Here is a 13,050-nt window from a genome sequence, read left to right as displayed (position 1 = left end):
AACAAATAAACTGATCCCAATACATCGCACACTCTCTGACTCTGACTTGATGAACTCCCCGAGAAGCCCCACGTGATAACTGACTGATTCATCGACGACCTCGTTGACTGATTGAAAGAAAGTGGCCCCTCTGGATCAAGACATCAGCTGGTCTATTGTGGCAGACTAGACTCTCTGGACAGTGGCGATAATGACCTGCCACTCACTGTTTCCACACGCACACACACATGCATATTGGCGTTTTCATAACACTGCTGGTGTCTTTGATGACATTTATGTTGTGTTTTGTTGTCTGTGTGTGACAAATTACTTTATCGGTCCATTAGTACTAATTAGTGCCGTTATCAGAGTTGGTAATGGGTCCTTGAGAAACGCAGTGTGAAGTGATCAGAGTCCAATCAGTCTGCTGCCCACTTGTTTGGCACACTGTGGGAATTTGGCTGCCTCTCCCTCTCCCTTCCTTCCTGTTCCTCCCCAACAACACTGTGTCGTCTTACATGGCTGTTAACATCAACGTTTACAGGGGCAGAGGATTTACACCCAAAGTATGTATACGCAAAAAATATAAGAAATTGTTATTTTGTGGACCCAAATGCACTTTAATTATATTGGTAGGGCATTGAAATTTTCAGGAATCACACACACACACACACACACACACACACACCTTTTCCCCTCTGAGACCAGGAGGTTCCAGACCGTTGGTTTAGCTGATGGGGCTAAAAGTAAAGGCTGACTATTAGCCCTGGCTTATACTAATCAATGACTTCTGGTGTGTGTGTGTGTGTGTGTGTGTGTGTGCATGTGTGTGTGTGTGTGTCCATGCCCAGAGAGGCGGGGTCTTCAGTTTGTACAGCACAGGGAGTCCGAACCACTTTTGTTGCCACTGTACTGTCAGATGGAGGATGTCGTCCGGTTTCACTTTGGAAATCCGAGAGTTGATGAACCAGACAAAAGAGTAAATGAGAGTAAAACTCTTCTAGGGTTTTATTTTTGTCTTTTTTTTTTAAACGATTTCTTCATGCACATTAGAGTTGTCCTTGCGCTCAAACTTCATTTTAAGGGAGGTTCTTTATGTCTGGTTCTTTTTCCAGTCTCCTTCACTCAGACAAGACACGTTGGAACCATAACAGCGCTCTACAGGGGCACAGGTGAGTGAGACGGTGATTTGGTTGTTTATGCCACAGTGGAGTCTGATGGTGTTTGAGGATCATTGTCTAGTGTATTCAAGTGTGTTTATGTGATAAGATAGTTTGTCCAGTAAAGAGAAAAAGAAGATGTGTAATAACAAAAAGCGGGCTAAAACATTGCACCCAGAAAATAATTAATTAGGAAGAAAACCTGCAACAGAGTTCATGAAAATAAAATAAACTGTCTTTGTTTTTTTTACTCCACATCCTTGTTTTTGGTCCTGAATGTAGTTCAAACATGTCCGCAACATTTCCGCCTGTTTTAAAGAGCATTTTTGCAGCTTTTTCTTAGCTTGTGTTAGAACTCTTTGTTCTTGCTGAGATTTTGCACAACTGCTGATTTTAAAAAAAAGTGGCAAGGGTTCAACCTGGCCTCATGCAAATAACTATAAGCCTTCGTATGTTGCAATGCTTTTTTTGTATTTTTGGGCACCAAACTGTTTTAAAAGTTAAGAGTTTTTACACACGATCTAACCTTAGCATGCATCAGAAAGGAGATCAAGGTGTCAATGGTCAATGGTCAAAACTGTCAAACTGATATTTGATTTCTTTGTCAATTTGATTTTTGTCGATTTCGTCAGCACAAGCATTTCTAAGGTTGCCACTACGATTTCAACATATCAACATATATTCTATCAATTGCAATGCAGCCTAAATGACCCGGCCCTCCTGTGTGGCATCCGGGCGTACACCCTGTTAGAAATCCTCCTGCCCTATAACTCAACTCATCCCCTTACAGATGACACAGACTCAGTAAGAAAAGGGAGGAGGGACTGAGTGTTCATCCCCATCATGAGTGATCTGGGTCAGTGGGGGAGGAGGAGTCCCACAGCTGTTACACACGGCCGGTGTTTGTACATGGATATGCATATGCAGCATGTGCGTGCGCGTCTAACCTCACTAACCTCGCGTTTGTGTGCGCGCGCGCTCGCGTCACTGCATCTCAGTCGGTCTCTTTGCAGTCCGTTATTAATCACCTCTTCCCGCGTTCACTGCAGTATTACATGCATGTGTGTATTTTATTGCGTTTTAATTTCCGTAACAGCCTGAGCAGATGTTTAACTGTGTGTCTGTGTCTGTGTTTATCATGCGCGTGTAACTGTGCACTGTATTTTCCACACACTCTATGGTTGTGTGTGTTTGTGTGTAAGTCTGACTGTGTGTCCCTGGTATTTAGCTAAATGTGGCTTAATGGTCCCAGCAGCAGATAGGCCATTTGAGCCCCAGACGTCATTTCGCCGCCATGTCTCTGCTGTACCTCTCGTACCGTTTAATCATTGTCGTTCAGGCTGAGCAATAAACACGAGATTTCTTGTTTGAATAGTACACGCTCGGCTGTAAATGTGAGCAAAACAGTACGTGGCCTGTGGCAACGATGGAGGCTGTTCATTATGCAGCAGTTGTGGGGCAAAAAAAAAAGGACGATTTTCCCTGTAATGTAGAACGTGAAATGTCTGTCAGCGAAAATGCCTGCACGTCAGATAATCACATTACATTACATCGGACTCATTTCGTTCACACTTTCGTCCAAAGCAAGTTACAGTGAGAGAAAATTAAGCATCAGGAAGTCCATGCTGCATTTTCATCCTCTAATCTCATATGAAGTGCACAATATACTCTTCTGGGGCTCTTTTGGAAGGTTATAAGCTGTTTTTTTTTCCTCCCCCAAGCTGTGTTGTGGTTCAGACATTAATCTACATGAGTTTGAACATACTGAACTATTTATCCATCTTACTCACCAAACTTTTTCAATGCAAAAATGAGCCTGCAGAGGAACTTTAATTGCCCCTACAAGCTGGAAAACACAGTGGGTTCTCATCTTTCAGTGTAACGCATTTAAAATAGGCGGAAATGCATGTGGAAAAAAATCATAAACTTGCATTATTTCAAAGTGTAGGGCTTTAAAAACTGTAATAAACTGTATATTTCTAGATTTGAAATGTCACCGGCTGCCTTATGCATCAGTCACCCAGAGGCTGGCGTTTAAGCTGCTCAGGAGGGAGAAGAGAGAAGAGAGAGAGGGTCACTGGCCTTCACAATCACTCATTGGTTGTTGTAGGATTTAGGGCGGGCATATAAATCAAATGAGCTTAAGCTAAGAAATTAAGCTCTTCCAGCTTAAAAAGTTTGGCATAACTGAACCAGCGGGTAGCTGTAAAATTTGGTTCGCATTTGTTCGAGGTAAGGACATTTGGAGCGGGCCTCGGATCGGGGGGAAGTTGGGCTGCATTCTTCACAACAACATTGCCAAACAATTTCTCCTGTCTCACTGTGACGAAGCAGCAACGAAATCACAAAAGTAAAAATGATGAAGATGAATATATGGTAAAGATCTTCTCCAGCTTTTAAGCAAGTTTTGTGCAAACAGACACAGAGACACGCAGAACATTTAAACAGAAAATGATACACTTGCGATTTTTAAAAAGATGAGAGACAGGTGTAAAATTTTAGTCATCCTCAACCGGCGACAGAGATGGCTGATAGCTTTTCCAGAACACATTTGAAAAAGTACTAAAACTGATGACAGAAAGACTGTTTATCTTTACATACAGGAAACATTTTACCGTACCCAGTCTGCGTGTGTGTGTGTGCATGCATGTGAGTCACTGAGAGTCCACTAGGTGTCTCAGTGCGTTGACACATTATGCGCTCGTGTCAGTCAAGTGTGTCCTCCTCCAACTATCACGACTTCCTTCTGCTCCAACTGCAGCCCTCCCACTGGGACGCTCTCCTCTTTCCGCCTCTTTGGCTCCTCATCCCTTTACCTTGATCTCCCATTTGCGTCCACCTTCACCTTTCTAGTTTTTCTCTCCCTCCTTCTCCTCGCCTCATGACAGATGACTTCATTTTACTACAGCCACCCTTTCCCTCGTTTGTTCTCTTTCTCACTGAAAAGCAGATTGAGAAAGATTCAAAAGCATGGAAGTAGGACGAAAAGGGGGGAAGAATGCCAAAATGGCAGGTGTGATTGAGAGAGATTAAGGGGGGGATACAAGAGGGAGAAAAAAACACAACTAGAAAAGAAAAGCGGGACTAGAAAGACAATAGGTCAAAGAGCATTGGAGTAAAGATACGGGAGTACAAGAGAGAGTTAGTGTTTGTGTTCGTGTGTGTGTGTGAGTGCGTGAGAGAGAGAGAGCAGGAGGGATGGAGAGAGAAAAGGAGGGATGGAGGGAGGAGGGGTTTAATCCTGCCTGGATTATGGTATAAACTGGTGCCGTGGAGCAGGAAGAGATACGATGGGGAAAGGGAGAGAGAGAGAGAGAGAGGAAGTCCCACTATCCCTCCATCCCTCCATCCATCTTACTATCCGTCCCGTAGCGTAGTCGTGTCCCAGAGCTGCACGATTTTGGTCTGGATCCACCAGGATGTGAGGTCAGCAGGAGAGGGAATCATTCAAGGATCCAGGACCTGAACTCTCTTGGGAATATAAGTGTTCTGGCTCAGGGTACAGGGCGACTGAACTCGTGTGAGGACGGAAGTTTCACCGGGACGTCTCAAGTCTTCATCGCTCCCTTTCAGAATCCCAAAGAGGGAGCATGGGGGACAGAGGTGGATGATGGGAGCAGCAGAAGCAGGATTAAGAGGCGCGGGACTATGGCAAGACTCTGTTGTGACTCCTGGCGTGCAGAAGTGACCTTTGACACCGGAGACAAGAGCTTTCTAGACTCTGTTGTACGCCAGGTTGAGCGGCTGAGCTGACATCGAATCATCGACCAGACACTTTTTTTTATGTCTTACTTTCTTTTCCGGATCCACGTGTCTCAAAGGGAATGGTTTTAAAGCTCTGACCACATGACATAGTGAGTAATCTTCGCTACCATTCTGTCTATGATGATTTGAGGAAGTATTCTAATCTTGCTGCAACCCACTTTTGGGCTCCGGCTTGCTTTTTCTTTGAAATTAGCATGCTGCGTTTCTGGAGAGCACATGGGATTGGATTGTTTCGGTCTTAAGTCTCACAGCTCTTAAGTCTTTCCTCTCAAAGGCTGTGGCTTCTCAGGATCATTCTTAATAGTGTCTTAACACTGTGACCGCTTTCATGGTGACATTGTTACGTTTTGCAGTTTGGTTTTAAGGATTACTCTACCAAGCAAGTTGGCAAAAGGTGTTCCTGGTGTGTGTTAGGTATCCCTTCTATTGTCAAAATGTCCTGAGTCTGAAGCAGGTACAATCAACAATTCAATGAAAAATCCAGTATATTGGAGTTATTGAAATCTCGGGATGAGCCGAATTCCCCTCGCCCCTTTCAGTCGTGTAGGTGAGCCTAAAACCACGCACAAGTCTCTCACTAAAAAACATAGAGGTAGCAACAAGGCGGACTCCATGAAAGACCAGATCACCCTGAATCCTACCCCTGGGTATATTAGCCTCTTTTAGCACAACATTTTGGTTTTACAGCTCACTACAATACCGTTTTGGTTCACTCTCGGTGGCCTCTAAAAACCTGCTGTATCTTATTATCCCTGTTCCAAACAACAGGAAGACAAAGTTGGCGAAAAGCTGGTGAACACAGTGGAGTATTTTGCAGCCAAAGAGCCAAATATTTCTATCAGGAGTTGGTGGAGACCAAAACTGGAGCACATATCAGACTTCTGTTCACTAGTTGGCCAGAAAGATGACTCTCAAAGAACACAATGTTGCCTTATGGAAGCTGGACGATATTGCAAGTTTGCTTTATCAACTGATAGAGCTGATAAATGTCAGTGTATTGTTTACAATTGTTTTTTTCAAGGATATTGTTTAAACTTGTAGTTAGACGCCTTTTACTTTGATTGTGACTTTTGACTGTGTGTTTGATTGTGTCGATGTTTCAGAAATCTGTCATTTATATGTAAAAAATATTTGATTACTGACCATTTTATGACAGTTGCCCTTGTCAGTCCTATTCTGAACAAAAATGCTAGCAAATCTGGCAACATATATAAAGTTTTTCACTTGGTCTGTGAATTATATCCATCTAAACAGGCTGCATAGATCATAGATCTTGTTGCTCTGAAAACTCTAAACCATCACAGATTGTATTCAGGGGTTTTACTCCGGCTGACATGACAGTCACCAGCTACTTGATTGCACCTTTAACGCTTCCCCCTCTGTGTGTTACCACTGTGACCTGAGCACTTCTAATCTCACTTTGCGCTGTCCCAATTTAATTTTTTCTCTTGGAGCCAGCGTGCAACAATTGCTGGACTGATGCAGATCGCGGCAGCTGCAGGGATGAACGGCTGGAGCTGGGGAAACGCTGGGAATGCCAGTAAATCGGAGAGAAGTGGGCCGCACAGAGGGAAGCTGATGATGCTGCTATGGATTATCCTCTCCAGCTCACTGTTCCTGATGGTGGATGGCCAGCTGAGGATCTCACCAGAAACGTGAGTCAGACTAACACTAGAAAACCATGACTGACTTCTTCGGTCTGAACCATTAGGAGAAACCGTTTCAGTCGGTGGAAAAGTAATGTGTACACGGATAAAATGAAAATAAGCAGTCTGACATCTATATGGAAGGGGCACAAATGCATTATCTTGTGTACTATGATTGCATCCTCACTTACAGCGAGACACAACCTGCTGACATTTAGTGGGACGAACACAAGTTAGATGACCGCCGACCGAGTGCTTTATTAAGACATTACATCAACCACTCTACTAGGGTACAGTACCAGGTCGTTTCCCTGTGGGCACCCTGGCAAGTCTCCGTGCGCCGTGGTCCTTTTGGAATCCACATGTCAGATGGATGAGTCAATGGTGTTCTTTCTATTTTGGCTGGCTACTCCACACTGATACATATGGGCCATATGGGCACCTGTGGGGAATAGCTAACTGCCAAACTGTCCTACAGCCTCGCTACAGCCACGGCCAAATGAACTGAAGTTGACGTATGCATTTGGCTCATGCCCTGACTTAGAGGTAGAGGTACAATAATAAATGTACAGATACTAATTAAAGAACAAAGTATATTGTCAAAAGATGATGGTAGTGATTACACTCCACCGTCTTTTCAACATATGACAAATCAACATTTCGCCATAGCAGACTGTGATGTCTGAGCTTCTGTGTCTGAAAAGTGAAGCTGATGCTCAAGTGCCTCAAAGCTGCATTCTTTCTAACGGCCAGCAGGGGGTTAGTTCCACTGGTTGCAAAAAGGAGTCTGATTGTATGTAAGCTTATGAGAAAATGCCCCTTCCTCTCACTTGATGTTTTACCTCAGGCAATGATTTTCGAATGACTTTATGGTCTCGATCACTAGATTCAAGTCTTCTTCAATACAGCATGTTTCCTACTGTAAATGAGTAAATGTTAGGGCTGTCATGCGATTAAAACAGTTTATCTAATTAATTACAAGCTTTGCGATTAATTAATTGAAATGAATCACACATACGTATGTCTTGTAGCAGTAAACATACAGCGCAGGTCAGAGTTTGCCCCTAAATAAACTCTACAGCTCCTTAATACCAAAGAAGACCTCATATTTGGGAGACTATCACTGCTAATATCCATGCTATTGCTATCCATGCTAATGATGATAATCATGCTGAAGCAGCAGTCTGGCAGTGATGGTATAACATCCGACTATGATACCAGGGCTTGTTCTTGCTCTGCCCTCTTTTCCAAATATGGTCATTTCTGGCTCCAAAAGATCAAGATGGCTTTAATTGCCAGGCCTCAAATCTGTAGTCCCTCAACCAATGGGTGACATCATGGTGGGTTTAAACTGTGATCAATGGGCTTGGTTGAAGAGCGGTATCAATATGCACTAAAACATTACTTTGTTTCTCCTTTAGTGCTTGTTCTATCAGATGACAAGTTATCCTTTGATGACCTCTTACGAACCCTGTTCCGTCTTTTATTACTGCTATAAAATGATGCAACCTTTTTGAGTACACAATTTAGATTCTATGTTTGGTGTTGGTCAAAATAGCTCGCACAACTGTCCCTATCTAAGATTATTGCTTCTGCCCATCTGGTGGTTTTATTTTCAATCTAATTAAAAAAGGGGTCTGGAGTGATGTACCAGCTCCTCCATCAACATCGTGTACCATTTTGAAGGGTAGCCATCTCTCCCCGGGGATTTTTTTTCTTATTTTTGCATTAATCTATTGGTTTGTTTATCTCATTCCACCCACTGTCTTCTGTGCAAGGAGCCAATTGATGGTAATTCCAGCTCTCATTTTTTCCTCATCCACAGCACGGGGGCTGTGTGTATAAATCAGTTCAAATCTCTGAAATAATCTTTCCGTCTCATCTCATTCTAATTTACATTTTAGTGTTTGCTGTTTTCATATACGTAGAGGTTGTGTAGGTTCAATGTAATAGACAACTTCTATCTTTACCATGTGAAATATAAGGTTTTCTGTACATTTGGTTTTGTGATATTTAGAAGCTGGTTTTGAAACAACAGTGCTAATCAGAAATGAAGCAGTCCAAATGTCCCAAATCATGAGGCCTAGCGTGTTTCATTCCCTGACCAGCTTTCGCTTGGATTTATATTTCATCCGGGACTGCAACGCTGCGTTTGTTTGCTCTCCAGAAGCCAGACGAAGCTATTTTCCCTGAACAGTTTTCAAAACCTCCTGCTGACTAAAAACACCAACAATCGATACCGTGCTGTCAGTCCACAATAGCCTATTAAATGTGTGTGTGTGTGTGTGTGTGTGTGTGTCTCTGTGTGTGTGTGTGTGTGTGTGTGTCTGTGTGTGTGAGTGTGTTAAAATGGAAGGGGTAGAGAGGGATAGAAAAAGACAGAGACAAATACACAGCATTTTGGGTCTGCGTTTGTGTGCGTGCGTCAGTAAAATAGTCAATAGTCAATTCAATATATTAATCGAACAGTGCCATAAAAGCAATAGTTCATCTTGCTGTTCCAGGATAAATCTTGCGTATGTGTGAGTTTTCTACTTCTAAAGCTCAGGGAGTGTGTGCTGTCGTCACTAGACAGGCTGGTGTGACTGAGAGAGATTAGAGCTCCAGGGACAGCAGGGTTCAGCAGGCCAACACAGGTCACCGAGCCCAAAGTGCTTCACTGTGCCTGGGGAAGAGTTGGCAGCAGGGCCCCTGTGGCACTGGAAGTTAGCGGGCCTTGACCGGAACATTTCAGACCAAGGAGGTCAAATCTATAGCCTCAGATGGAACGTTGCTCTGCTGCCATAAGGGGGAAAAAAAAGTCAAGGTCAACGGCAATTACATATTTTTGAGCAGCAATTTTAATGAGCAACCTTTTCTGACAACAATCCTCCAATCATAGGCTATAATTCCCTCTTGGTGCAAAAATTTGGCAAAAAAAGACAGAAGTTTCTTGGTGAGTAAAAGTAAACGTGTTTTCCCAGTATCACAGTGAGCAGTTGCTGCCCTTTGCCCTTTCAGAGTAGAGGTTTAATTACGGCGTTTGACCCAAGGCTGGCCAGCGTAAGGGCTCTGTCTTAATCCAACCTTGCCTGCCCTGCTTGTGCTGCACCTGACGGGAACAGCATACGGTTTTAGATGCACGACAGGGATTGTGCAACGCATGCCTCTACAGGTTATTTAACCATCTAAAATAATCAATTCCTCATTTATCTGTCCAAACATTTTCCTGAAACAGTCACAGAGATGATTCATGTCAAGGAAACAGTTCAGAGAGCCTTTGGTAGCCCTAAACAGCAGAAGAATATAAACGGTGCAACACTGTACTCACATTTAAGAATGAATCCACACTCATATATCACATTAAACATATCAACAAGTCAGCCAATCATCAGCCAGTTTTCAGTACCCGGTGCTGGCAGGCTGGCTAGCCGTGACAACCCTGCCTACTAACTAGCAGCAAGCTGGCTGACTCCCCATAGGTTGAGCCATCTGTCACATCCTGTCTACACTCTAACCTCTATTACGTTACCTTGGCCGCATTCACATGGAGGATTTGTAGAATGGCCGCATGTTACTGAGAGCAGAGTAACCCTGTGACTGTCAGCTTTTACTGTCACCTTAACAGTAATCTGTTTTAATCTCTTATTGGTGAATGCAGGGTAACCTCTTAACTCGATTGGCTGTCTGGATCTTATATGGTCACCTTCAGTACAGACCATCTCTTTAGCTCTTCCTTTTCTCAGGAAATTGAGATAATTTGGGGAAAGGGTGATTAAGAAAGAGGCTTTATCGTCTTTCTCAGATTAGCTGGTTTTACTTTGCCACTTCTGGCAATGATAAAGGTTCAAATAATGAATGAAAATCACTGTCCTCTTATTTCAATCCGTTGGAACTTTTTTCTTGTTTACTTGTGTGAAATATTTTTTAAATGAACTTGTTTATTTGCCAAAATATGAACAATTTTAATTGATACCTTTTTTCTACTCTACAATCTATCTTTCTAACCTAAATAAGTATTGGCTTATAGATCACTTATAAGCAGTATATAAGACCATCTTTGAGGTTACCATGATATGAAAAATCTATTTGATTGATTGGGCATTTGTTGATGAATTGCCAGCATTTACTGCAAAATAAAAATCAATGAACCAATGTTTCACAACCTGGCAACCTAAAATATAAGAGAGACAAACATCTTGTTAATGACTTGTTGCTGATTCATGCAGCATTAACATTAAACACTGAAAACAAGAATTGATCAAATGTTCAACATTGCCTTTGAATTTTCAATATTTTCAAGAAATTATTTGTTAACCATTAAAAAAGCCAATAGCCTCTTTTTAAGGATGGCTTATTTGAAAGTGTAACCCTATCTCAATGCGTTCATGCCCTATATAATACACTTTGAATTGCCTTGTCTTTTCATTTATTGCCTTTTCTACAGCAATATTAATGACAGCTTGCTTCTCCATCACTGACTGTCATGTTTTCTCCGTGTCCAGTGTGCAGGAGTGGGCTGTATCGTTTGGCAAAGAGATAGCTGCCCTGTCTGCCAGATACTCTGGCGCTAAACTGCTACAGAAGGTGAGAAATCGCACACAAATACATGCAAACAGTTGCATACACACAGAAATATGCACACACACACACACACATACATATATATATATATATATATATATATATATATATATATATATATAAACACACACACAAAATGCCAATGTTTTCAGAGGCAGGTGCGCCGACTTAGGATGTATCATATTATATTCAGTTTTCCATTTCAGACAGACAAATCAGTGAGGTTGAGGGGGAGGTGATGATGGCTGCGTTCAGGATTTAATCCCCTTTGCTTGACCATCCCTAACATATAGAACATGGACATACCATAGAACGTAGATAGGAGATTGATTTGGGCCAGCATCCCAACTGACCAGTCCTAGTCTCAATATATAACCATCTATGTGAAGTTACAGAGTGCGTTTGGACCTCACAATGATGGCTGATTACAACTCCAGAGCCAACATGTGCCAGTTTATAATTTTTCTGCTGGAAAATAAAAATAGACGAAGAGAAGGGTGAAATACAAATTAATTTAACAGTCGTAAGACACAGTCAGATGTAGGATACATGACATCATCACATTAGACCGGGACGGGCGGGGTCAGCATCTCCTCCCCCTCCCCTCCGCTCCGTCGGCCAATAGGAGCACAACTGGCCGGCATACAGTTGCTGTACAACATCTGCACATGGCCCAGAGACTAATGTGATGACACACTTATTTCAAACACACATCATGCACAGGCACACACACAACACACACACAACTTTCACTCATCTTTTAAAGCCATTATCGTGCTTTAACAATGCATGAAGTGAAATCTCATACTGGATATCTTGGAACCAATTGAACTGAGCTGAATTCAACTGAATTGCTTCATTTTTTCTGTGATTTATCGTCGAAAGTCAAGAAGCGGTTATGTCTGTGTGTGTTTGTGTGTGTGTGTGTGTGTGTGTGTGTGTGTGTGTGCGTGTGTGTGTGTGTTTTAGTAATTAGGATGTGCGGTCTTCCTCTGCATGCCACCCTGTAGAATCCCTAGCAGGCCCGTTCACCATCTGCCATACACAAACACTCACACACACACACACACACACAAACACATAAATTGTGTGTTCACAGAAACATGCACCCATCTCCCTTTATGGCGTATGAGCGTAACTTCAAAAATCAATTTCTTACAAATCCAAGAGAGCTTGTGTGTAGTTTTGTTTGTTTGCGCCTGTGTTGCTGGCTGGATTAGCCTCGGATAACCTCGATGTTTCGCTGGTGCAAACAATTTTTCAGCGTGAGCACCATGCAGGACGTAAAATACTGACCAGCAGAAACAGTCTTGGTGTTGCAGCAGCAGTAGTACCAGTTGCAGTAATTGCAGTATTTCTATTCAATGTATTTTTCTCCTACTTGCACACTTTATCTTCTTATTCAGGCAGCGATGTGTAAAAAGCACCCAGCGCAGTAGTTTTTTTACTCTGCAACACGGAGCCATTAATCACCCGCCTCTGTCTGATCGATATCTTTCTCGTTATCTGCGGTACATTTAGTGACTCTCTCCTCTCGCCCGAGTAAACCGAATGGGACGTTGAGTGTTTGACGACGATAACAACGAATGCCGGAGCTTTGCTTTTGTTGAAAAGGTTATTTGTAGCCCGTCTTTATCATCCTATTTCTTATTTTACATGTTTGTCTCTCTTATCCGCTTTACTCAGGCGTCGACAATTGAAAAGCGTCATCTGTGAAAGTGGAAATGGTTTATATCTTCCTTTGAATGACAAATTGAGCACTTTCTTCACCTACATTGTCAGAATATGTTTAAGTTAACAGGTTACAATATCTGTGGCTGTAAGGGCCTTTTCACACCTGTCTGGGGGACTTTTTTTCAATTAACAAGTCTATTTCTCAACAAACGTACCTACCATAGCAAAGTGCAACGGGAGGGTCATTAAATACGACTAATTAA

At 42.5% G+C, this 13,050-nt stretch overlaps 1 protein-coding gene across 2 annotated transcripts in view; it reads left to right on the top strand.

The window, feature by feature from the left end:
• Positions 1 to 4,164: 4,164 nt before the first annotated feature.
• Positions 4,165 to 13,050, top strand: part of cacna2d4a (calcium channel, voltage-dependent, alpha 2/delta subunit 4a) — a 90,204-nt gene continuing 81,318 nt past the window's right edge. The window contains exons 1-3 of one of the 2 annotated variants that reach the window (XM_030439677.1): positions 4,165 to 4,993; positions 6,359 to 6,559; positions 11,035 to 11,116. In XM_030439677.1, the coding sequence (XP_030295537.1) occupies positions 4,986 to 4,993; positions 6,359 to 6,559; positions 11,035 to 11,116 (291 nt within the window). In that variant the 5' untranslated portion in view covers positions 4,165 to 4,985. The remainder of the gene's footprint in view (positions 4,994 to 6,358; positions 6,560 to 11,034; positions 11,117 to 13,050) is intronic. The other variant, XM_030439678.1, reaches the window with a different exon arrangement.

The sequence above is a fragment of the Sparus aurata genome, chromosome 14 (genome assembly GCF_900880675.1).
Source record: "Sparus aurata chromosome 14, fSpaAur1.1, whole genome shotgun sequence".
NCBI lineage: Eukaryota > Metazoa > Chordata > Actinopteri > Spariformes > Sparidae > Sparus > Sparus aurata.
Note: the sequence above shows the minus strand (reverse complement) of the source record. Positions and strands in the feature narration are given on the sequence as shown.